This window comes from Uloborus diversus, chromosome 4 (genome assembly GCF_026930045.1).
Source record: "Uloborus diversus isolate 005 chromosome 4, Udiv.v.3.1, whole genome shotgun sequence".
Taxonomy (NCBI): domain Eukaryota; kingdom Metazoa; phylum Arthropoda; class Arachnida; order Araneae; family Uloboridae; genus Uloborus; species Uloborus diversus.
In genome coordinates, this window is record NC_072734.1 from 152,255,154 (window position 1) to 152,282,368 (window position 27,215).

At 31.4% G+C, this 27,215-nt stretch overlaps 1 protein-coding gene across 2 annotated transcripts; it reads left to right on the forward strand.

The window, feature by feature from the left end:
* The first annotated feature begins 760 nt into the window (after positions 1–760).
* On the forward strand, positions 761–27,191 carry LOC129219661 (four-jointed box protein 1-like). Of its 2 annotated transcripts, none has more exons than XM_054853938.1 (7): positions 761–897; positions 10,164–10,284; positions 11,067–11,751; positions 14,217–14,393; positions 16,826–17,015; positions 18,565–18,723; positions 25,268–27,191. In XM_054853938.1, the coding sequence occupies exons 2-7, from the start codon at positions 10,270–10,272 to the stop codon at positions 25,689–25,691; spliced, it is 1,650 nt and encodes a 549-aa protein (XP_054709913.1). In that variant the 5' UTR covers positions 761–897; positions 10,164–10,269; the 3' UTR covers positions 25,692–27,191. The 2 variants fall into 2 exon arrangements, with proteins under 2 accessions (XP_054709913.1, XP_054709914.1); XM_054853939.1 differs by having other exon boundaries at positions 767–887.
* Positions 27,192–27,215: the final 24 nt, after the last annotated feature.

A 27,215-nucleotide genomic window follows, 5' to 3' on the forward strand; every position in this document is an offset into this window, starting at 1 on the left:
CAAATCTGCTTGTAATCACACATGTGGGTTTTAAAGTAGGAATTTAAACATGCTTAAGTTTCAGTCTTGAATTTGTTAACTTAATTAAAATTAACTGGTCGCCTTGTCTAGTAGTCAGAGAAGTCTGACTGCGACGGGGAGGTAACGGGTTCAAATCCTGGCCCGGACATTTATGTACTTTCTCTCTATTGTCCTTGTCTTTTCTTTGTGTGCATATGTTGTTGTGTTATGAATGTTTTCCTATCCTATGTATGGGTCTTTAAGGTTTGTGTGTATGTGTGCTGTGGAAATCAAACTTCACACCAGATTACGACACATTTGGAAAAGTGAAGCAGCGCACCCCAAAATTGCCAACCTAGCTGGCACCAATTAACAATTAATTCCTTTATTACCAATAGTATTTTTTTTTTGGCACCGATTAAAAACCCACCCACCAACGACAGAGTAAATTTAATAAAAGTTAATAATAAAAAGAAAAAAGAAAGAAATGAATAAATCAGACGAAAAGCAGACTTTTCCCTCTCTCGGTTCACAATGAAGAAGAAAAAAGGCTTTACCAGACTTTTTTTTTTCAATGGCTATATGCTTCTCCCCAGAAAACAGGGGGCGCATTTTCCATTTTCCGAGTGAGGGGCAAAAGAAAGGGGGGGCAAGCAAAAACAACCCTCCTATCAGGGAGAGCTTTCCACTAAATGGCGGGAGGGGATACGCGGGAGTATCTGTGTTCGGTGGAGTGTTCCTCGTCACGTTCTACGTTATCAGGAAGCAGATAGTTAAGCATCGTGAACACCTCTTCGTAATCGACTGCTTCGGAGGGCCTCTTCGTCACTTGCGTCGAACGAGCAAAGGAACACAGTGATAATGGAACGCTTCCGAGCTCTAGAAGGGTAATGCAGGGTAATGATTGTTTGGTGCTTTTTATTCTAACGACCGTAATAACTGGTTTTAGATAAATTTTATAGTCTGGGAGTTTGTTTCTTTTGTGTTTTAACTGTATGTTCTTTTTTCCGAGTTTCATTCAATACGCATTGTTTTATTTTTGTGACTGTTTTAATTCATTTATTTCTTAGTTTTTTTAATATAAATTATTCATTTTATTTTATTAATTACTAAGCAGATTCAAAAAAAAAAAATAAATAAATAAATAAATAAATAATTTAAATAAGCTAAAATATTTTGCTAATTAATATAATTCTAACAACCGTAATAACTGGTTTTAGATAAGTTTTATAGTCTGGAAGTTTTTTCTTTGGTGATTTAATTGTGTGTTCTCTCCGAGTTTTTTTCACTCTTTTCATTAATTTGTATTATTCCTTAGTTTATTTAAATAATTCATTTCATTTTATTAATTAATAAGTAGATTAATAAAATTAAATTCTTTCAATAATTACTGTGATACGAACGGCCATAATGTGGTTTTAAGTGAATTTTATAATCTAGAAGTTTTTTCTTTGGTTTAACTGTATATTCTCATCTCCGAGTTTGTTTCAATAGGGTTTTCTTTGTTTTATTACTCTTTTTTTTTATCGTTTTGTTCTTTAGTTCAGATAAATTATTTATTTTTGATTAAACGCTTTAACTTTATGTTCTAATTTCCGAGTTTCTTTCAACACACATTTTTATTTTGTCACTCTTTTCATTGTTTTGAAATTGTTATTCAATTTTTAAAATATTAATAAAATAAATAAAAAAATTATGCAAACTGGAATCTTTTATTAATTAATGTGATGGTATCGACCATAATAAGTGGATTTACGTCCGTTTTATATTCTAGGAGTTTTTCTTTAGTGGTGTAACTGCATATTCTCCTCTCTGAGTTTGTTTTACGTTTGTCACTTTAAATTTTTTTGCTCCTTAGCTTACATAAATACACTTTATCTTACTTTAATTATATAAACTAAACTATTTTATTAGTTGATGTAATTCAAATGGCCATAATACCTGGTTTTTGAATAGTCTGGAAATTTTCTTTCTTTCTTTTTTTTATCTTCCAAGTTTCTTTAAAAAATATTGGTTTATTTTTATCGTTATTATGATCATTGTTTCCATTACTTGTTTCCTTATTATATTCTAACGAACAAAGTAACTGATTTTAGATAAACTTTATAGTCTGGGAGTTTTTTTCTTGATTTCTTCAGTTCAGTTTTCAGTGTTTTCGTTTCCGAGTTTCTTCCAATACGCATTGTTTTACTTAATTAATTAATATATGAATTAGTAAAATAAACAATTTATGTGAACTAAAATATTTTACGAATTAAGATTAAAAAATAAATTTAAAAAATATACAAGATCTAAAATATTTTTCAATCAATGCTAAAAAAATTAAATCAATATAATTTATGTGAGTTAAAATATTTCATTTATTAATATTATACAAAAGACCATTGCGCATTGTTCTATTTCATTAATTATTATATAAATTCATAAAATAAATAACTTTTTGTAAACTAAACTATTTTATTAATAAATTTTTAACAATACAAAAAATATTTTATTAACTAATATCATTCAACTGGCCAGAATAATTGGTTTCAAATCAATTTCATGTTATTCCTTATATTTTATTAATTAATGCTGACAAAAATATTTTATTAATTTTTATCAATCTAGTTACCACGATAACTGAGTTCCGATCAATTTTATGTTATTTATTACATTTTATTAATCAATGTTTACAAAAATATTTTATTAATTAAAAACCATTCTAATGATCACAATAAGTGATTTTAGATCAATTCTATATTGCATATTATATTTTATTAGTTAATGATTGCAAAACATATTTTATTATCTGATATCATTCTAATGATTACAATAACTGGTTTTAGATCAAGTTTATGGTTTAGGAGTTTTTTCTTTAGCTTATGTTCTCTTCTCCGAGTTGCATTGTTTTATTTTCATCATGACTGCGTTCACCCTTTTCATTCTTTTGCTCTTCAGTTCACATAAATTATTTATGTTATTTTATTAAGTAATATATAAGTCTTAAGTCTATTAAGTCTTTGTTATTCATTCCTTGATTAGTATTATATTATTTCATTTAAATTATATCAAAGTCATCTTCTTCTAAAATCTTTAGAATTAATGGAAAGAAATAGAGGAATATTTTTGTTCTATGGATTATATAGCAGGACATTGTTGTAGTAATTTGAAATTGAAAAGTTTCTAAAAAGTCATGGACTTGTTAAGAATTTGCAATTAATTCATTTTGTACTTTTACAAGTGTTGTTGTAATCACTAATACTATTGATATTTTATTCTTCGTGAACTTCCACGAAATGACCTTTATCACGGATCGGAAAGACTTTGACTTGTACTTCTAAAATGATAAATGAAATTTATTTCTTTCAAAATAAATTTGCGAACTTTTATTTTAGTAACATCCATAAACTTTCCCTAAATGTAACCCCATTAACTCAAAAATTATTTTTAGTAATACGATATTGTGTACAAATTACACATTATGTTAGTTTCGTAATGCGTCAATCTGTAGTCTTTAGTACTACTCTTAAGTATATATACTTTATTATCATATATCGTACGAGAATACATCTAATTAACTAATTAAGAAAAACTATGAATGACCAATGGGGTTGTTTCCAAAATTTTAAAAGTATTTTTTTTTCTGAAAGAGCATGCTTAACAACATTGCATCTGACCATTTTTTAAATAATTTATTTAAGTTTAATATTTAAAAAAAAATTACTTAAATAGGTGCGTTTTCATTGTTTACACTTCTGTCGTGTGACAACACAAATGATGAAACGCCATTCAATGTTGCCATTCACTGAGAAAAATATTTAATTCGCATCTTTACTCACGTGTATTGGCAACGATATGGTTGGTAGCAAGCGTAGAGCGCAATTTTAATTCGCTGCTTGATTATCATAACGTGCAAACGTAGTAGATGTGCGAAATTGCATCATTTGTGAAGTCATAAAGACCACACCTTGTTTGAAAAACCGGACATTTTAAAAAAATGAATTTAAAAAAAAAAAAAACTGTTGGGAAAATAAAAGTATTTTTTGGGTCCATAGATTTTTTTTTTTTTTTTTTTTGCTCGTTCTATCCATTTTAATGAGTAAAAGTACTACTTTTGACTGAAGGAAACCACCCCATTATGATAAATCCTGGATACAGTACGGTACTTTGTACGGAAAACCGAACTTTTGTGCAATTTTTGAGATCTAAAATTCAAATAGTATGGAACTTTTGGAACCCTCTGGCGACCTTATCTGTGCACCGAAGAACATCCACACCCAATTTATTGAAGATCCGACATAAGCAGATGTAAGTATAAGGAATAAACAAACATACACTCGCACTCTTCTTTATTTGTATTCAGAATCTTCGTGAAATAAATTTAGATACATCGATGATTTTAAAGTAATCATTTTGTTTTTTCGAATTGAGGTTGAAAAACAAGATGATCAGCGCAAATCACTAAAAATAAAAAAGTTAGCTAAAACCAAGAAATTACCTACAGTAGTAAAAGAGAGTTCCTGCGATTAAGGGCCATTTCACAATGTTTTGTCCAAACGTAGAGTACGAAACATGTCAACTTTTTTTGCCATAACTTTATTTAATTTACCGTTCGATTCGCACAAAATGTTATTTTGCGTTAGTCCTACCAACACACAAACTCAAAATAAAGCAGTATGCTAATCAAACAGTAAATTAAATAGTGATGGCAAAAAAAGTCATGTTGCAGACTCTACATTTGGGAAAAATACAGTGAAATGCCTTAGAAAAACACCAAGCGAAGAATCAAGCTCTACTAGACATGGTCAAGCCTGCCTGTGTCTAGAGCTCATTTTTTTTAGCGGGAGAGAGAAATAGAAAAATCCTTGTCGTCGATTTACTGAGGGGGCAAAGAACACGTCATGATTGCGAATCGATAATCCTCAGCTGAGTCATTCTTTGGGGGATGTCCGTTACTGCATCATTTCACACTCATGGGATGGGGTCCGTCGTTATTCCACTGCATTCTACTTAATTAACTAAAGTTAGGTCTCGGGTTATCTCTGAAATTCACTACAGTTGAAATTAGTTTTCAGATGCCAATCGGAACGATTCTTCTGTGGTAAATTAAAACAAGTTAGGTTTCATTTCCATTTTTTGAACTTAGAGAAGAGTAAAGCAAGATAAAGTTATAAGAGTTCTTGCTTCATTAAATCATTACATTGACAGGTGAACAATGTACAATAACAGCTGTTCCATTTTTTTTAAATTAATTTTTTAAATATTTTTTGCACTAATTATAAAAGGCGAGGCAATGAAACTTATATCAGTCCAAATGTACTGCTCCATCATGCATAAAAAAGCAGTCCTTACAAAAATTTGGTTTCGTTCTTTTTTCACTCTTATTTTTAGTGAAACAAATTCATTTAAATTTTGGCATTTACGCAAAAAGGCCTGGCACGCTTGTAATTTTCATACCAATCGAAAGGTCCGATTTTTTTTAACGTAAGATGAATTTCGAACTTTCGAAGTTGATTAAAACGTCTGTTATTTAATGTTTAAGAATGACCAACGCACAGAGGTACTTTTTCTCTCGTTACTTTGTACTTTTTGTTCTATCTTTTTTTAACTTCTGGTTTTCCTTTCGCATTTTTTACTTTTTAAATCAATTTTCTACATCTTTATGTGTATATTTGGTTCATTTTTCATAACTGTTTCCAATTTCATTTAGTTTTTCCATCATTACACTTGAATTCCCGAAATTGTTCGCGAAATTCGTTCAGGTCTCGATGGTGTGAACCTCAGCGATTATTTCTAAAAATTAGATTTCTAATTATAAAAATTTAATTTTTAAGCAAAATTTTTCAGACGCTTCTCTATTTTGAGAAGAAAGGAAATCTCTGTTTGTAAATTTTTTGCAATCGGAAAAAAAAAATCTGATTTTTTCCTTTGTAAGTTTATTTATAGCTATTAAGTCAATCTTCGCGGTCCCCTGATAATTCGTTTATATTTTTGTTATGTAATTAAAAAAAAAAACGTCTTTGATACTCAAAAAAAGTTGGTAAAATTCTACACAGCTTATTGCATCATTCAATAATTCTGAAGTTACAGTTTTGAATCAATTTTTGTAGTTACTGAAATTGTTCCTCCTACATTGTAATATTGAATGCAATATTATGAAGCATAGAAATCTTGTGAAGTTGGGGAATGTGGGGCAAAGTGAAATAGTTAAGGGAACTTTCCTTTTCAGATTTAACAAATAAGAGTTTTGTTTTGGAAATTGCAGTACATTTGGAAAGAACAGTGTATTTTTAGCAAAACTTGCTCTGGATTTTTTTTTTTTTTTTTAGTTTTTAGCAGTAAATTTGCACTTTCAAAAAAAAAAAAAAGTTAAAATTGTTCTTTTTTTTTCATGGGGTAGATTGAAAAATGGAACACTTTTCTAATGAAATATTTTCTACTTCAAGTAATAAGTATTTAAAAGCGAATGAATGAGTAAATGAAATAATTAATGAATAAATGAAACAATAAATGAACAAATTAATTTATTAATTAATACCTGAGAAAAAAATGAGTAAGTGAATAAATAAATTATTAAATGAAGAAATGCAAGTGAATTAATGAATAAATGAATACGCAAGCGATTTAGCACTGTATCGAATAATTAAACGAAATTAACTATTTCTCTTTGCCCCATCCGCTTCGCACCGAATGCACTTGACTAGTTGTACAAAACATTTAAAATAAAAAAAAAGAGTTTAATATTAAATAAATAAACACTGCACTAAATATTAGTATGCCTTACTTTTCATTCAAAATGTTAAAAAAGAAAAAAGAAAAAAAAACTTTAGCATTTTGTAATAACGCAATTTTTTAAACTGATAACAAAATATTGCAACATATGTAGGGATCAATTTTTTAAAAAGGTTTGCATTATCATATGCTTTATAAGTAACTTATATCTTTGAAAGTAAGTTTTCCTCACTAGAACAGATTACTATATATATAAAATATTACCAAATAGTTAGCTCCCATTACGTATCTAGAAGTATATGTTGAATATTTTGTATTGCGAATAAAGCCCACGCACTAGTTTACCAGCGTAGATTTCAAACATGCTTTGAGACACAACTAGTAAGAACAGTTTATAGTTAAATTACAATGAGTATCATCAATAAAAAATAGTATTCCTATTTATTTTTAATTCACGGATGCATTCCTTTATTTTTTACGATATCACTTATTCATGGTAGTTAAGAATAGCAACTATTACGAACAACTTTTAGGAGTTTTGACAGTTCGTTTTAACCGTGTTCTACTGTAGCTATCAGGCACATAAAGTAATCTAAAACGAAACTAAAAAGAAAATGAATTTCTACAATTTATGTAATGTTATCTTTTTACGACTCTTGCCCAATTTTTACTGAGCATTAAATTTTTTCATTCTTTGTTGCAGCGTCCTTATTTTTATTGCTAAGATACTTGTTTTCCTCAACATCAAAACATTATCAGTGACTGAAAATTACTTTCGTAACTTTAAAAATAGCTTCTCCAGCAGAGAAAAAAAGAAAGCACATTCACAGAACAGGACCACCGGTTTCGTGTCTGCCTTTTCCATTTTCTCGCATCAATCAAGTTCTTTTTTTTCCCTTTTTTTGTGGTTACATGATTACAAATTCTCCAAAATGGAATGCTCATTCAAGTTCAATTTCGCTTCTCACTGCAGAGACCTTCATTTGCCAGCGAGTTCTTGACACCCTTGGAAAATTCTTTCGTTCGTAGAACAACTTGATGCTGTCAAGTTCAGGACCTTGCTCGTTTGAAGTGTTCAGCAAATTACAGTTCCAGTTAGAATGCTTTTGACAGAGATGAATGGAAATAGTGCTATCGCGTTGATCGTCTTTTTTAGCCATTAGAAATAGTTTTTTTTTTTCTTCTTAACTTTCGTTTGCACAGTGGAAATGCATTACGAACTACAAAAAGTGGCGGGTTTAACATTTTAAGATATATATATATATATATATATATATATATATATATATATATATATATATATATATATATATATATATATATATATATATATATATATATATATATATATATATATATATATATATATATATATATATATATATATATATAAAAATCGCTTGATAATGTAAGAACATTATACACATTTACCTAAAATAAATAAGGTGCCGACCTGAAATTTTATAAACAATCTAAATAAATTTTATTCATTGTACGTACTGACTTTAATTCAGTGGCGGCGATTGCGGATAAAGGGGAAGATGGCAAAAAAATGGCAACTAAAAGCCTTGGGACTTTTAGCGACAGCAAAAGATGAAAAAAAAGATAAAAAGAGTAAATTTTTGTTTGGGCTTTTTTTGAGAATATTAGAGCAGATAAGTGAAAACTGATGCCTAACAACTTTCTTTCATCGATGTGCTTTATGACAAAGCAAGAATTATGTTTTTTGAATTATTAATATTTCAACGCTTTTTTCATTACATGTATTTTCACCATTGTTCTACCAATGTAGGGAAATCAAGCAATTTTTTCTGATTTTTCCCAACTAGTTTGTTTAATTCTCTGAAGTTATGTAAAAATTTTCAGAACACACTGAACATATTTTCGAAAACTGCAATAAATGACACTTTTTAAGCTAGGGTATGCTATTTACTTGAAATTCTGATCCGCAACTTTTTTATGTGGTTGAAGCGACGTAGTTGTTTTTTAATAGCTGCCAAAAACAATAAAAAAATAATAGTTATCATAAAGTTAATTTTGTTAGTAGATTTAACAAATTAATTTCAAGGTTGAACCTAAAGCAAGCATATAATTTGTGGATTTTGGGAATTTTAAACTTCTCAAACAATGCAGGTTTTCGAAGATTTCTTTGATTTAAGTCAAGTTGATTTAAGTCATATCCACATTGCTTAAGTTCTCCCTTGAAACTTGTTTGTTAACTTTTCTTAACAAAATTAACTTAACAATTACTATTCTAGTTCATTGTTTTTATCATCAGTTAAAAAGCGTATTTCAAGTATTGTTTAGTTTTCTCGTTGTTTAGAATCTATTTACTTCATTAAACGATCTGATGTGTGCATCACATAACTTCCTTTTACTCCTATATTAATGTCATTTTCCCATTATTGGCAATTTTAATGTGATTCAATAGTTTACTCTCTAAATATCACCAACAGTGACCGAATTGAAACAAGATTTTTTGAAAAAAAAATCACCAAACTTGTCGCAAACTTGGCGACCAAAAGACTGGCGGTATATGTCTGCCAAATTATAACACCACTTGAGTATACATCGAAATTAACAATGATTTCCCCCCAAAAAGGGGGAAAAGACTCTTTTAGAAACATCCGAATGCAATCAAAAGAGGAGGTGCACAACTAGACCCCACTAGGAGTCTACGTACCAAATTTCAACTTTCTAGGACATACAGTTCTTGAGTTATGCGACATACATACGCACATCCGCACATACATATATACGGACTTCACGAGAAAAGTCGTTGTAATTAACTCGGGGAATGTCAAAATGGATAATTCGGGTGTTTATACGTTCTAAGGTACTTATAAACGTGTGATCGGGTTGAAAAAAAAAACTCATCATTAATTCGGGGGTGAGAAGAATGGAAATTAAAGCCGAATTTTGAGTGAAAATTTTGTCGCGAATACAGTACTTCCTTTTTTGTAAAAAGAAGAAAAAAAATGTTGAGAATATGCTTTAAAGTCAGGAGCAGAACAGAAGCGTGACGTGAGAGAAATCGTGCGAATGAAGTGATAATCCAGAATGTAAAAAAAAAGAAAGAAAAGTTCTACTTTGATCACAACGATCACTTCGATTACGACGACATTGTTTTTCTTTTTAAAATCTTAAATGCTAAAACCTCAGCAAAACAAGAAAAGATAAAATACAATAGAAGCAAAAAATAGATATGAACATTATAAGAAACAATATTATTAATAGTCACGCAAACTGGTCTTCAACAGCCTTTGCCAATCGCCTTTATAATAGCTTTCACTTTCTTGTTTTATTTTCTTTAACAAGAATATCTTTAAAAGGCTTAATGCCTCTGGCAGACATTTGATTCTGAATAAAACGATTTGAATTATCACCGCCTAATGCATATTGGCACTTCAGTTTTCTTTGTTTTAATAATTATATTCTTATTTCAACAGGTGATTCGTCTTCGTCTTCTGACTGATGATGACAACTTAAAATGAAGAGAGGAGACTTACCTGCTGGAGTTTCGCAGTTTTCGTGCTGCTTTAAGCGAAGGATAAGATGACGGTCTATAAAGTAAGGATTTAATTCACTTTTTTTAAATCAATTTTTCCTCTAAGTTGATGTTACAGTTTGGAGGGGGGATAGGTGATTGTTACTTATTTTTCTGCCATGAAGGCAATTGCTGGACGAATGAGAAAGCTTTATTTTTCTCTTGGGTTTCATTTACTTTTATTCATTTTCTTCAATTTGACTACAAGTGCATTTAACCTTACTGAGGCAAACATTTCAAACATTATGATAAACGAATTGCGTGAAATATATTTTTATTATTTATTGTATTTCATTTTTTTAAACTTTTAAACAAAATACGAGAAAAAAGAAGCGAAGATTGAATATTATTTATTTTTTTTACAATAGCTTGAAATGTAATATTTTATAGAAAGATTGCTAATGGATTAAAATAAAAATGCGTATCAAAAGGATTAACAAAAACAAGCAAATAAAAAAAAATAGCAATTTACTATAAAATCATTCCTGAAACTGATATATACATTTTTGTCTTGCGTACCCAGATTATATCTTACTTATTTCAGTCCCATTGACGACGAAATTTGTCACATTTTGCTTTGATTTACCCTTTTCAAGTCATTGATGTAAGCTTTAATTTTAACCTTTACATAAGCATCATCCAAAATAGCAATAACTTGCAAAAATGTTTTTGCAAATGATATAAGATTGAATGATTTTTTTTGATATAAGCTTGAATGAATTTTTTACATATTTTTCTATGTACTCAAATTTTATCTTACTTACTCAGCAACATTGGCAATAACATTTTTTTATACTTTGCTTAGGTTTACCCTCTTCGAGTCATTGCTGTGAGCTTAACCTTGGTGACTCTCTTAATATTTGTGATATTATTAACTCCGCCCCAAAAGTGCATTCAAGTATCCGTCTCAGTACAACAATGGCCACTTTCTTACCAAGTGAAGACGGGAAGAGTAGTGCAAGCATTGGAAGATGCAGGTGTGACTTCAAAATCCATTTCGAGCTCACTTTTATCCAAGATGGTAAATATCAACAACAATGCGTGGTTCAGGACTCGTCTTGTATCTTCTCCTCAGCAGAACATGCAGAAGTTATCAGATCTCGAAGAAGCAGACGATTATGTCGAATCGGACAACAATTACGATCCAGGCGATGAAGATGACGAGTACTATAACGAATTTCCTGACAACAAAAACTTTGAGGATGGAGATTTCGACTACAACGAGACGGACAAATATGGGCTCAAGTATCTTCAACCAGATTTTTCAATTGTACAGCAGATGTTTAACGACTTCAAAAAAAGTTTGAACAGTACATTATCACACATTTTTCTTCAATCTAGTCCACCAAAATCATTAAAATATGTAAGAATACTAAATAAAAGAAAGAAGGCGAAACGGAAAAACATTTACCTCATCAACGTAGAAGGTGTTCCTATTGTGGAAGATGGAATCTTTTGGTCTGAGGAGCTTGAAAAAAGAACTCCAAAAGGTGAATATATTTGTGATTATCTCATTAGAAACTATATTTTTGTGTAATCTTAAAAAAAAAAAAAAAACAGAAGAGAAAAAAAAAAAAGAAAAAGAAAAACAAGTTCTTTTACTTAGAAAAGTTCGTCGTTTTGAACAGACGTTTCTTGTGGACATTTTTAGGTAATAATCAGTAAAAATAATGTTGAAATAGGTTCTTGATAGACACAAAATATACAGTAAGTCAATAAAATTTGAAAACACAGTATTACTAGAATATGATTAAATTTTAGTAAGAGTAAATTTTAAATCATGTTTCTGTTGCTATACAGCTTGTGCTTATGCAATCTTATTTAAAACCCCACGTTTTAAAAATGGTGCACTTGCTATATTAACCGTGAAATTTAGTACCGAGGGCTTTTAAATGTTACCTGCTGTGATTTTTAAACGTGCATAGTATAATTCACTACATGAGGCTATTAATGCTGAAACATGTTTGCAGCTCTGGCTCAAACTGTCGGGATGAGCGGTTCTATTTATTTATTTATTATTTCAACGAATTAATTTTTAATTGACGACAGTTAAAATTGCAGTGTTGTTTAAGTGGTTCAAATTCACTTTTATAGTTCGCACTTTTAATTAGCTACAATATAAAACCGTAACTTAAAGTAAAAACCATTGAAATTCAAGACTGACTTATGCAAGTTTAAAAGCTCCATTGACCGTTAAATTCGTCAGAAATCATGAGAAAAATACATCCAATTAATTTGCCGAGAAAAATTACAAAAACTGAGAAATTTATTTGCACGATTCTTTCAGCATGAAAGTTGAACCGAGTAGTTTATACGTAGCATAGTTAAATAAACTTCAAATATTATTTTTGAGAAATATTATTTTATCTAAGAGCTGCTAAATCCGAGAATTTCTTTTCAAAATAGTTCAATTTCTACCATGTTCATATCATTTAATATTTCTTGAAACATGTTAAAATTAGTTACAGCGAGAAGGAAAACCATAAATTTTCCAACTTTGTTAGCATTCAAGTCCACAGCTTTCCACATCCTGCCAATAAAATACAGCTACAAGGTAAAGGTGACTGACAAGCCGCCGCTTTAGGGCTTTTGCGAAAATAATTTATTCCTAAGGTTAAAAATTGGTTACCTCCGCGTGAAGTTGCATTTCTTTCTTTAGCGTTCCTGATCCTAAAGCGATAAAATCAACAGGTAGGAATAAATTTATCAACTCCATCCTTTGGTTTTTATCTCTCAAGATTGCATAGTTTATGGTGGTCATTATCTACGAAGTGTAAAATAATTAAGTGTTGGTATTTCGTTAATGGCCATTTTGAGATAGTGAAACATGCATCAAGTACACAAATTAATTAAGCTCTTAGAGTCAGGCTTATAAATGACTTGAATAAGGTGCCTATTAAATGTATAAAGTATTTTATTTTGGGAGATCAATTTCATTGCAGCTTTATGGGGTTATTGCTATCATGTCCGATCTCGAAGAGAGAAGGGTGTAATAATTTGTAGAATCAGATAAATCTAGAAAGAATTTTGAAAATTGTAATTAGAGACTGGAAAAGACGTGGAACTTCAATGAAACATAAAACAAAAACTAGTAATTTGCCATTTTTTAAATAACAATTTAAAAACAAAAAATTGTTTTCAGATATATTTTTTTTTTATTTAAAATAAAAGAAGGTATAGTTTGCATTTTATCTGCTAAAACTGAAGCACAACATGTTTTTTCTCTACAACAATACCTTTAAGGTTCTTGTTCTAAAATATGTACAATCTAGAACAATATCTTTAACGCAACTATGTTTTCAACAACTCGGTACACTATATCTGCAGGAATGGGGAAAATTTTCACCGGATGGCATCTTTCATCATTCGTGTTCCACTTGCCTTTTTCCGTAATAGTTACCTTCAAGATTTCAATAATATTCGATGTTTTTTCAAGTACGTGAGTCAATAAAAATGCCTCTACATTTGTCAGTCAGTGAGCTATTGGACTTATGAAGTGCTAACTGTGTCTTCAATTGCATTGTTTTTGCAGAGTAAAGAGGTTATGAAATTTATACTTAGATATAGCTCAATTGAAGTAGAAGGATATATGTTCATTATGCAAGTCTATAAAAAATTATTATAAAGTTTAAACTGCACATTTCTTTAAAAATTCTTATTACTGGTCAGGGGTTTCCAAAGTGGGTGCCGGAGGCTCTCGGCGGCACTTATGATGTGAGCAAATTTAAACCTTTATTACACTTGTAATTATGTATTTTTATTTATAAAATGTAACTGACAATGGAGGTTAAAACGATTAGAATTACATTGTAGTTCTGTGACGTAATTTCAGACTTTTTTTACCATGACTTCTTCGGCTGTGCCTTTATTAAAATTCGAAACTAGTTAATTAAGAAATGTGTCAAATATTTTCTCCTATTTTACCCTTTCATCATTTCGAACTTTGTTTCTTCAGGTTCTGAAATCGTCGACGCGCAATTTGCGTTGCAAAAGTTGCGCAGTCTACGTGTTTTCAGCGTCGATCCTCCGACTTGGAACAGATGCGGCAGACCCAAAAACCAATTTGTCACCTTTGAAGATGGTTCAAAAGCTTGTGCTCGATACAGGTCTCCTCATCAGTATCTCGTTCAAGGTAACTTCCATGTTGAATTCATGTACGATGTACTTACGTTAAAAATAACTTCGATGGTCAGGCCAGAAAACATAGCCCATTTTTACCCGACTGCGCGTGCGCGACGCAAAGGAGGGTAATGTGTTTATATATTGACATTGAATGAAAGCTAAATTCATCTACTGATGGAAAGACATTTCAACATTCCGTTTTGAATTTCCTCAAAATGCCTCTTGGCCGTGTTCAGTACGAATTCAAATTGAAACTTCTTTAAGTTATTACATTTGTTTCCATAGCGTTACTGTATTTTAACAATTTTCTCATTCCTTTGACCACAACTCCCAAGTTATTTAACATTTAAGGTGTTAAAGAGTTAGATTATTTTACTGTTTTCGCTTATCTAGCTTTGAGACGGTTATGAAAGTTTGATCACTTTCATAAACAAGAAGGGCCCGATTAAAATATCGGGAGGCCATGGGACGGACACTTTTCGCCCCCCCCCCATAGTCAAGTTTTATCCATTGGCTAAAACAAATTTAACCAATCGGGGGAACCTAAAAAGCTACCCTAGGACATTGCCTAATTGACCTGTAATCAGGCGCTGCAAACAAGTGAGTTTTACAGTAAATTAAGAATGAAACGTAAGATTTATAAAATTTGAATTACCAGAAAATTTTAATCTACCTAATTCTACATCACTCCTCTTTTTCTATTCATTAGTGACATTTCGAAACTTTCTCCGCTCTTTTCCCCAAATTCTAGTTCTGTAAAGCACTTATTTTCATGAGCCGTAATTTTCGCGAAAATGAAGATATCTGGGATTTCGGGAATTTTAAATGAACAGGACTAGGACCGATTACATTTTCTAGAGTAAAATTTTCGCGATTACGACGGGCTAGTGAAAATTAAAGCCTCACGAAAAGTCGTGCGTTTACAATACTGTAAAAGCACTTCTTTCCACGAGGCTTCAACTTTCTCTACGTTGGTGAGCCCGTAGTTAGCGCGAAAATTTAAGCCTTGCAAAATATTTTTTCCGGCAGGATTTTTCAACTTTCGTTTCTGTTCATACAAAATTCGCGAAATCACCGACACTTTCATTTTCGCGAAAAGTACATTTACACAGTTAAAAACTTCTCATAATAGCAATTTTGATTTAGATTTTTTTCTTTCAGCCAGGCGCCTTATTGAATTAAGAAATGATTATATTAACAATTACAATCTATTTTATATCGCATCTCTGAAGAGCTGTCATCCTTATTAAATACTTATGAGAACAAAATGTTACAGAAAAGTCGTTTTAAGTTAGAGAAGCGAAAACGAACTTACAGCTCAGCAAAGATAGAAAAATTTCTGAATCTTTCGCACTTTTCAATAAAATAAATCTTATGCGATGACAGTTTCTGTAGTTTTCAACAAAATACCTCATGTTACTTAATTAGCTGAAGCATAGAGAAGTTATCGATTTGTTGAATAATTTAAAAATAATAGTGGTATTATTCTGTGAAAGAATGTGAATTTGCTAGTTACAACTTTATTCAAAATTTAATTTTTTATTCAGTTTGAAATTTGATCATGATTGGTTGATTAGAGCAAAAACCTTATTGAAGTTACAACTTAGTAGTATGGTCATACTTCCAACACAAATAGATAGTTATCTTATAACAAGATAAAAACGTATAAACGACAAATTTTTCGCTTTAGCAGTATCACAAGAACAAAATAGAGAATTTTTGAGGCACAGTGGCTTGGTTTAAGGCTATCATTTTTTAAAAAAAATGTTTTCACTCAATTGACAGTGGCTTTAACAACTGGCTAGAAATAAAAGGGAAAAAAAGGGTGACCCCCTCCCCCCCCCCCCCAAAAAAAAGTAACTGTGACTCAAACGGTTAAAACATTTGAATGCTTACCTAAAGACATTCTCATAAAAAAAAAGTCTTCAATTCAATTTGTTTGGTAAATGAAATTATTCAAAAAAAAAAAAAAAGAAAGAAAGAAAACAGTGACGGTAAGCTCGAAAGATATTTCACGCAAAAATTTTACACGTAGTTTATTAAACACTAGTGGTACACGCATGACTTTACCCGTAGTAGAAATTAAAAGGTCTTTTGGTTCGCCTGTATATTTACAAATAATGGATGATAAATTTCTCCCCAATTTGCTATGTTCATTTGCTCGTCTTTGTTATGGTAATTTGCTCGTCCACGTTATGATAATTTCCTTGGTAAAATGTTTTTAAAATTGGAATAAAAAAAGAACAAAATCGAATTTTCGAAAAATCGCTTCGAGGTGCTCACCCCTAAGCTATGAACTAATTTTGTACCAAATTTCATGAAAATCGTCCGAATGGTCTAAGGGCTATGCGCGTAACAGACATCCAGACTTTCAGCTTTATTAGTAAAGATTTTAACCCTACAGCTTTCTTTCAGTATATCTTATGTTTTTATTCATTTCAGGAGAAGTGATGTCGTTCTATCTCGCGCGTCTTCTTGGCATTCATAACGTCCCGGTGGTGTCCTTAGCAGCAGTGCAACCAGGTTTCGTGGGCATGTGGAGCAATGAAAATGTCAAGAAAAATCTCATCAAGTCCAACTGGGAAACTAACACTACAGTAGCACTTATTCAATGGATTGAAAATCTAGAAAGGTAACTAGAAGTTCTAATTTAAGAATGTTGCTACATTTTTCGTTAGTGTTTATAAACGCGGAATAGTCACGCCCTTCCCCATGCTCTTTTGAAAATGTGAAACCATTCAGCATAGAAGGTTGACTATTAAAATGTCTCCTCAGAACAACCTTAACTTGTCCCGAACGCAGTATAAATGATCAAAATGTTTATTACTATTCAATCGCAAACATAAAATGTAACTGAATTTTAAATTAATTTCTAATTTTATCCGCAGAAGACCACCCCAGAACGCATGGGCGTATCCAGAGGGGAAGGGGTCTTTACCGGAAATTTTTCGAAATCGATGTCTTATTAACGTGATTATAGACCATATTTGCTGACATAATGGGACATAACAGGACTCAGGGACTAAATCCAATCATCTTTCGAATTCATTTATTCTCCTACCGATGTTTCGAAATTGATTTAATGAAAGCCAAATTATAGACAATCTTTCGATGATGTTTAGAGAGCAGGACTGTTCTGTGACTCTATCTGGTCATTTTTCCCGAATTGAAAACCTAAAAATGTTTTTTTCACTATTTTTTAGACGTTCCTTAATGATGTTAAGGAAAAGAGGCTTTCTCCTTTATTATTATTTTTTTTTAAATTGTAGCTTTAAAAACGCTATTTTCGTCATTCGTTAGTGATATGAAAGGGTGCAATGTTGCAGTTGAGAGAGGAGGAGGCACTGTAGCAGGAAATATCTGGTTTTTCACTGCAAAAATAATATGCAAATGCAATATAAAATGGTTTCATACCTCTTTCCTATGGTGAGTCCCCCCTGCTCCCTAATACCAGAGCAAATTCCTCCAAATCTTTTTACCAACTACAGCACTAAAAGAAAGTAAATATGTTTGTCCCTGGAAAAAATTTCAAAATTTATGTCTTAAAAAGGCGATTGTAGTGTGTAGAACATATTTCGTTCCGTTGGAGACCAGCAATTTTTTGAAATTGAAGTTCCAAAAACGCAACTAGGTCGATCTTCCACGTTTTCGGCGAGTGAGGTGTTCAGGGGTTCTCCCCCGGAAATTTTTACGAAACCATGAAAACAACATTTGAGGGACTCTGTAACTTTTCTGGAGGGGATAGGTGCACTTCGGGGTTGTAGCATCTTGAAGACTTAATAAAAGAAATAAGCGGGAGTGGGAACGTAATTGGTGCATAAATAATCTGCACTGTAGGAAATTTTCAATTGTAAGATTTCCTTTCAAAACAATTAAGATTTTTTCCCAACATTTACTTTTCGTTTTCTGAAGATGTGCTCTTCCTTTTCGTTTCTTTAGCAAGAAAGAACATTTTTGAAAAACATTCCACTCCGCATTCTTGGGTGGGCACAAGCCTCCTCTGGTTATGCCACTGATTCAAAGATAATACCCTCTAGAAAAAATTCCTTTAGAATGCGTTTAAGAAACAGCATCTTTCATTAAAAGATTATAATATGATAAATGTCTAAGATTCAACTCCTTACAATTTTAAATAGCAGTATTATTCGATTCACACAATAATAAATTTTTGTACTTTTCAGAGACAAAATGCCATCCATGTTGTTGTCATCTTTGGTGAATAAAACTTGTCTTTCTGCAAATTCTGCTTCACTTCTCACTTTACCAGTAGATAAATTAGAAGAACTGCTACAATGGAGTGATTTGATAATTTTCGACTATATCACAGGAAATTATGATAGGTAAGTTTTGTGCACAAACTATAATTCAAATTTTCAAAAACTATTAGAATGCTGCTGAAGTATAGATCTGCACAATGCTATGAGAAATAAATGCAGGGTATCCGCTACATTTCGAGTTTTGAAATCCATGACTTTCCCCGACTTCTGCTTGACTCACCAGGATGTTATTCCCCCCCCCCCCCACCTCAAAAAAAGACATTAATTTTTCCCAAGAATATCTAAATTAGTGTTTTGTGAAAATTAAATTGCAACCATCTGATCTATGCTTTGAACATATGTTTCGAAAAATTCAAATTTAAGTGAAATGTAACCTACTATTATAACTGAAAAACAATTAATATTAATAGCGATACACATGAAATAATTACAGAGTTTTAGCTTAAATATTTTGATACCAACGACATACATTTATAAATCTAAAATTTTTGAAAACATTTTAGGATAAGCTTTAAATATTTTTAAAAATCCCAATTTTGATTTTCGCAATATTTTCGAACTTTTTAAAAATTTTACCCTTGAAAATTCTCTGTTTTCTGTATTTTATCGATGTCCTAAACGTCCTAAATTAATTTTTTAAGCAAATTTTATTTTCAAAAATCTTCATTAATTTAAGACACTGCTGAAAATTAATAATACTTTTTATGAGTCTCTTGAATCAACACGGATGCGAATGACTTAAAATTTTCGAGTCCAATGAGAGCGACAAAATTAGAAGTCTATAAGTTGTCAACTACACAATTAAGGTAAAAAAATAATGCTCATCACCTAGTTATAAATGTTCAAACGGTAAAACCACATATAGTAAAGAAGATCGAGCAAGAATTACAATCGAATTTCGAAAAGTGTAAAAAATCGGGACTGAAGCGTAAAAGCAAAACGGCAAAGATCCGTAAATTTTGCGACTAATTCGTATAATTCAATAACTATGCATGTTCTCTAACTAAAAATCCATGACCAGTTATAAGTTTCCATGATTTTTGAGCATTTTTTGCCGAAAATCATGATTTTCCATGACCATTTTCGATCATAGTCGAAATCCATGACTTTCTAGGTTGAGCGGACACCCTTTGAAAAGAATAACAAATTAAAATAATTGCATGATTTCTTATTAAAGAAAATATGTATAAAATTTGATCATAAAGGTTATTTATTTCATGTTATTGAAGTAACTAGATGAAATGCAATAAGTCAAGATTAAACTATTGAACTTTGTCAAATACTGAAAGCGAAGGCAAAACTTGTCCCTCTTCCTAAGGTTTTTAAGGTATTTTTGTATAGTAGGTTATTTTGCAACAGCTACAATAGTAGTTGATTATTATTATTGTTATTTTTTAAGAATTGCACCTAAACCATAAGCTCCCACAATCATATTTATACAACAGCCAAGCCTCATTTTTTTAAAAAATAAATTGATCTCAACTAGTTATGTTTTAAAAATCCGGTCAAGAATAGATGCAGTTTATACACTACAATTGGATTGGAATGTCTCCTAACAGGAAGCTTAACTTAGATGCCCTAAATGTAATTTACAAGACATTTTATTAAAATGTATGGTTTGTTAACGACTGCCTATTGGGAGTTGTTCATAAATCATTAATATGATGCATTCAAACTTTTGTAGAAACCTTGAGCCAAGGCAAGCTTGAGCAAAGGGAGCCATTAAAATGCTAGGATAATTCAACCCGCTCACAAAAAAAAAAAAAAAAAATCTTTGCTGCACAATTTGATGTTTTAAACTAGTATGTTGTGGCCATTACGAAACTTTCTTCTATATTTTTCTTTTTTTTCTGATCCTTCCCCATGCTTGACGAGGAAGCAATATTCCCAACAAAAACAAAATTACACATGCAAAAACTTGACGACCATTCCAATGTCTGAATTATTGCAAAAGCAAAGCAAAGAGCGAAAATTGAAAGTTATTTTAAAAGCCTTGCTTGAGTTAAATACAAATATTTTATTTGTTAACAAACATAAAATGGCAACAGTTAAAAATTTTAAATCATTGAGATAATATTTCCGATCATTTCCATACAATTAAAATCACGAGAAATACGCAGACGATAATCTATTACGATTTATCTTTCTTATTCGTAACTCCAACGAACTATAGGGGGCACTGCAGTCACTGTCTAATGGCCGACTTAAAAACTAAAACAAACGCATGTGGTAACGAAGAAAAGGCTAAAAGTGTTGTGATTTTTGTTCGTATGTATGATTTTTTCGCTTTATTCATTTGAAAAGATTTTTCAAAGTCTTTTGGTTATTCTGACCCACATAGAAAGAGATTAGAAACCAAAAAGTATTACGAAAGTAAACAATTAATGCAGAACACACAGTAAGTTGTTCTGAAGCAGCCATTTTCACGATGTTGAATTCGGAATTCATAAATTTTTGGTTCGCTTCGAACGGCATTTTCATTTTGTACCGTTTTTTCTATACATTAGTACATATTAAGTTCAGTTTCGTGACATTTCCGGCATTTGTTGACATTTTTGTCACATAGTGCACATACGTGGCAGACTGTCAAGAGTAACGTTTAACACTAGATAATTTATTTCTATGACTATATGATTGGATCATGCATTTAATTCATTCGTTATGGAAATGATTTAACTGATATGCGAAATCTTGTCAAGATACATTATTCTTTCACACAATTTTAAAACCATAACTCTATAAACAGATTTTTGGCGAACTTTTATTTTTTATTGTTCAAATTCTTAACGTTCTTTCTGGATTTTTCAATCTGTTCTGCGATAAATATTTTCAAGAAAATTTATTTGCATACTGTCTATTTCAGTAGGATACTGTAGTAACAAAGGTTATTTAAATCATTTATGTGGAATTAGGTTAAGGAAAAGTGTCCAATGTTGTTAAGTTCGTTTTTTTTTTCATCGAATTGAAAAACTGATATTTATTCAAATTCACTCAGAACAAAATAAATAAAATGTGAACTCACAGTTTATATATGGTGGTAGTTTTCTTTGCAGTTGATTGACCATTATTTCTTTTTACTTATCGAATTCTGTAATCTTACTATCATTTTATTCCACTCATGATAAAAATTAAAAATGGTTTAACTAAAAACGCGAAATCTCGCCAAGGCTACTTTGCTCGCACAATACTTACACCATAACCCTAAACAACTTTGGCGAAACCTTTCAACTGAGAATAAAAGGAATAAAGTAAATTCTTTCTCGGTTAAACATTTTTCATTTTGTTCTACGATAATAAATTCAAGAAAATATTTTGCATACTGTCCATTCCAACTAAATGCTGCTGTAAAATATGATTAGTTAAATTAATTTAAGATTAAAAAAAACTCATATTCTTACAAATTCATACAAAACAATAAAAAAAATTTATCTGGTATAACGTTATCCAATTTTGTTAATCCAGAGTTTTCTTGTTTATGCTTCCACCATTTAATACTTTTTTGAAAGAAATAAGGAAAACTAACATTATTTTGAGAAGCTCGAGAATACTACTAAGGGACGAATTAATTTCTGTAGCTGAAAGCAAACTAAGACTCATCGATTGCGTTAATAAATACTCAGAACAAACTGCCTGTGTTTTTACGTCAACAGACACACGTGGAACGCAACGTGGCAATGTTTTAGTTTCATTTGCAGTTTTGTAAATCACCGCAAGGTAGCGTATTCGAGCGCTGGAGTTCCGAATTGTTGCATTAATAAAGCTATTTTTGTTCGCAAAAAAAAAAAAAAAAAAAAAAATCAACACCTCTTGGAGCGATTGGCGTCAAAATTGAACCAAAGCCTGTTTACATATGGATTCACATATATTCCAAATTTCAACCAGAACGTAGCAATACTTCATGAGATAGGGCACTCACTATGGAAAAAAGAGAACGGGCGATTTCGCTACCCCCTTTTTAGCTGTTGACACCAAAATGAAATCAGCTTTTATACCCACTAAGGGCTACTTGCCGATAAATTTTTCTTTCATTTCGTTCATTATTTCTTGAGATACAGCAGTCACAATTGACGACAAAAAACGTTCTATAGCTCAACCCCCAATTGAGTTATTGACACCAAAATTGAATCAGCACCTGTTCCTGTTAATGGCAACATATGGACCAAATTTTGTTTAATTCCGCCAGTTACTTTCTGAGGAATAGCAAGCACGCGTAACTCAAAAAACGTCCCATTGCTCCACCCCCCTTGGAGGAATTCGCGCCAAAAACCAATGGGCACAAGTTCACATAGGGGCACATATGTGTACCAAATTTTGTTCGATTTCATGCGGTAGTTTTTGCTGTAGAGCGGCCACAAAAAACTGGTCACACACAGACGTGACACACACACATACACACACACAGACAGACAGACATTTTCCAAAAATAGTCGAAATGGACTCAGCACACCTCAAAACGTTCGAATCCGTCAAAATTCGAAATTCGAAAATTTGCACGAATCCAATACTTTCTTCTATGTATTAGATATAGACAGGGGCGGATCTAGATGGGGGCCATGGCCCCTCCCAGAGCTTTGTGATTGTAGGAATTTTTTTAAGAAAAAAAAAGAAAAAAAATATTATGAGAAGATAACAAAATTTAACACAAGTGTTTTACTGAAAAAGAAGTATAGGCCTCAATTGAGAGATAAATTATATCCCTATCCTCAAAACAAAACTTTTATTTCGAAAATTTTTCTCCATCTTCTCTACATCATTTTTTGATTCCAACTACAGACACTTGGACGATCTCTAAATGCTGCTGTTCTCAGAGTATACCTATTGTTCACAAGACCAAAGAGAGCCTAAATTTTCGTTTTTATGGCTTTAATTTCGAAACTAGGGGTAGAACCCCCCTTTTCCCATGCCCTTTCACAAATGCCCTGATAGGTAACAAAAAATTGCATTTTAAGCCTTTTATTTGGAAAAAATGTCAACGGAAACTAGCTTATCCATCCCTTATCACTTAACTTGCTTAAAAGCAACTTAAATGAAATTTTTGGGGACTTCAATTACAAACGATTTTTGATAGGACCCCCTCCCTCCCTAGTTTATATCGTGATGATAGCTTGAAAAGGATGTTTTTGGAGGAGCTCACGAATATTCTATCACTTTCTAAAATATGTATAAATATAATTAAAAATCGAATTTTTAGAGCCTCAAAGGCAAAATATTACCAGGAAGGAAAGATTCTAAGCACCTTCACACTTCCTTTAAACTAAGCAAAAATTACCTAAAGGTGCATTTTTAGGCTGGACAGCTGAAGAGCTAGAAGAGCACCCCTCCTCTTCTAACTTCTCAATGTGTAATGACATAATATTTTGGTTTCTAAGCTTTGTTTTCAAAAAGTATTTTGGGGCCAGCGCCCGAAACCTGACCTTTCTCCATACATCATTAAAAATAGACAAAATGCGTTTCTAGTTTCCTAATTTTCAAAAATTTCTCGGAAATTTGAATTTTGAAACATTTTCGAGGGATATTCCCCCTCACCTAATACCTCGCTACCCCGAAAATTGAGTTTTTAAAACTTAATTTTAATAAAATTTCTGGGGAGTTATCAGGGCCCGATCTCCCAATAGGCAGAGTAGGCAGTTGCCTAGGGCGGCAAACTTTTCAGGGGCGGCAAATTTGCTATTATAAAACACGTTTTTTGAATTAAATTGTTATTCTTGAAAGTACAATATTAGCATTCTTTCATTTTCCACAGGGACAATTTTTTTCTTTAATAACGATTACTTTCACACATCTTATGAAAGTCAAACGTTTTTTCAATAATGTATTTGCCGAATCGTCTGCAAAATTTGCCGGATAAAAAAATGTTTGGGAGATCACTGTGATCATTTCATCGGGGCGCCTCAGAATGTGAAACGCCATCATTTCTTCATAAGTTTGACAGTTTGAATCTGGGGAACACTTTTTACGTTTTTTTGAGTCAAGGAAATTTTGCTTCTTTTAGGGAGGGGGGGGGGGGGGGGCAGCAGATTTCAAATTTGCCTCGGGGCGGCATGGAGCTAAATTAGGCCCTGGAGAGTTTGTTCAAAAATTTCGGATGGCCCCTCCCAAAACAATCGGCTGGATCCGCCACTGGATATAGAAGAAAGTAAAAATGCTGTACATTTAAGTAGTTCTGGTTTTGATCTTCCTTTTTTTTTTTTGAAATAATCAATGTGTCATTTCTATATATATATATATATATATATATCTATATATATATATATATATATATATATATATATATATATATTTTTTTTTTTTTTTTTTTGTTGTTGAAACATGGGGGGCCAAAAGTAAAACCAGTAACATTTATACAATGGGGAATTGTAAATTGTGTTTTGCCGATTTTTAATGAAAAATACAGATATTCCTGACTAAGGAGTGCAGATTTTTTGATTCAGATTTGCAAGCATTTTTTCATTTGTTAACAGAAAAATTTATTAAACTAAAGATTACTTTCGAGATGTCTTTAGTATTTTATTATTAAAAACCCAACCATGCATAATCTTACCTAGGAATAACAGCTTATTCCACCTGAAATTCAAAAAACATAACTTTTTCAACCTTCTACTTTCAGAGTTGCAAGCATGCAAGATGCTGCAGACAAGGAAGGCAAGCCCTCCATTTTGCACGAGACTATCCATAATTTAGTGAGATCAAAATCAAATGGTGCTCTTTGGCTCATAGATAATGAAAGTGGACTGTTAGACAGTTACTCATTACTCTATGGACCAGCAGGACAAGATGGACGATTTCGAACTTTTCACAAGCAAATGCTCAACACTATTTGCTTGTTTAGGCGAGCAACTGTCGACAGGATAAAGTGGCTGCACCACAGTCATAAAGCAGGTGCAATATTAATGGATGTAATTGAACAATTTGAACCACTTTTTACACCGGTTGAGAAAATGGAACAAGTTTCCAAAAGACTGCAGGAGAGAATCGGTGAAGTAAATGATCATATTGAAAGATGTTTATTAAAATATTCTGAACTGTCTTGATAAAAACTTACAGAAAGCTGATATATTTCCTTGCACATTTTCATTTTTAAAAAGAATGATACATGCTTAGGGGGAGGGAGGGAATTGGGTTCGTCAGTTTCCCAAATTTAAATTTATAAAAATTTATAACTAATAATAGAATAAACTTTTATTTCTCTCATATTTAACTTTAAAATTCCTTCAATATGCATTAAATATGTTGAACATTAAAGCATTAAACAGTTAAATGCGTTTCAAAGATTTGAAAATACTAAAAAAAGGGGGGGGGGGCAAACTAAATATTTTTTATTAGTTCAGTTAACAGTCAGTTCAATTTAGTTAACAGTCAGTTGTGAGACACATTTCTCTATAAATTACGACTCTTTGAGATAGTTAACATAGGCAATGGGAAAGTCAACTGAAAATGGGTCACTTTTGCCTTCAGATACCAGTTTCCACAGACATTTGCATTTAACCTTCAAAGTTTTCGAGTTACTACTAGGTTTTAAAGCACAACCTTTTGTGTCCACCTTTTTTTCGTACTTTGGGGGAAAATGGATTAGCAGGATCCTTTAAGGTGTAGGGTAGATGGTTCAGGCTTTTCGTCAATGAAAATGCTCCTTGTGGAATAATATAAGCTGGAGGAGGGGGGGGGGGCAAATAAAATGTACCCTTTTCCAAATCAAAAGAAAAATTGAAACTTCGAAAGAAATGTGTGAATGTGAAAGTTAATATCATGACTTTACAAAAAATTTAATGCTCATTATTCATAATGTACATATTCATCATTCAAACCTTTTGTTTCATTCATATATATGTAAATAAAAATGTACATATGTATTTATTTAAAACATTTTGATACTGAAGACATATCAGACAAATCATCAAAGCATTTGTAAAAAAAAAAAATGTATGACACAAATGTTATGCTATCTTAATGTAAAGCATTAAATTCATTCAAAACATCCACTGTAAACTAGTAACTTACATTATATTAAACTTTCAATTTTGTGTTGATGGCAAAGGTATGAGTACAACATTTTGATGCACAAAATTGTCAAACATATAGCAGGTACATACTAATGTTTCTACTTTGTCTTGCCTCCCAAAATTTGCAACTTAATTGTTGAAAAAAAAAAAAAAAAAAAGAATCAATTTTGTGTATTATAACTATGTTCTCTTTCCTCTGTTGAAAAAGGTTCAAGCCAATGTACTTTAAAAATACATAACATAAAGAAGACAAGATGAAATTTTGCACTGACAAATGCATTTATTTATTAGTTGAATCAAGAATTCTAGCACTAATTCCATTGATTTTTTTTTTTTTTTCAAAATAAATGAAGTTATGAGATAAAACTTGAAAAAAATTTTATTTTTAGTTATTGCACAAATGAGCTATTTTTGTTATTGTGAAACATGCATTTATTGTAAAAAGAAAAGTCCAAAAAATGTTTAAATCAAGTATTTTTGAAGTATTTTGCATATGTTGTAATATACAAATAAATAAATTTCATGAAGCACCCTTGTTATGTTCTTTTTATATAG

Bases quoted from the DNA above. Each gene is read 5' to 3' on its own strand.
- LOC129219661 (XM_054853938.1), top strand. The intron at 14,394-16,825 runs GTAACTTCCATG...TATTCATTTCAG, and splicing joins TCATCAGTATCTCGTTCAAG to GAGAAGTGATGTCGTTCTAT. The intron at 18,724-25,267 runs GTAAGTTTTGTG...TTCTACTTTCAG, and splicing joins ATCACAGGAAATTATGATAG to AGTTGCAAGCATGCAAGATG.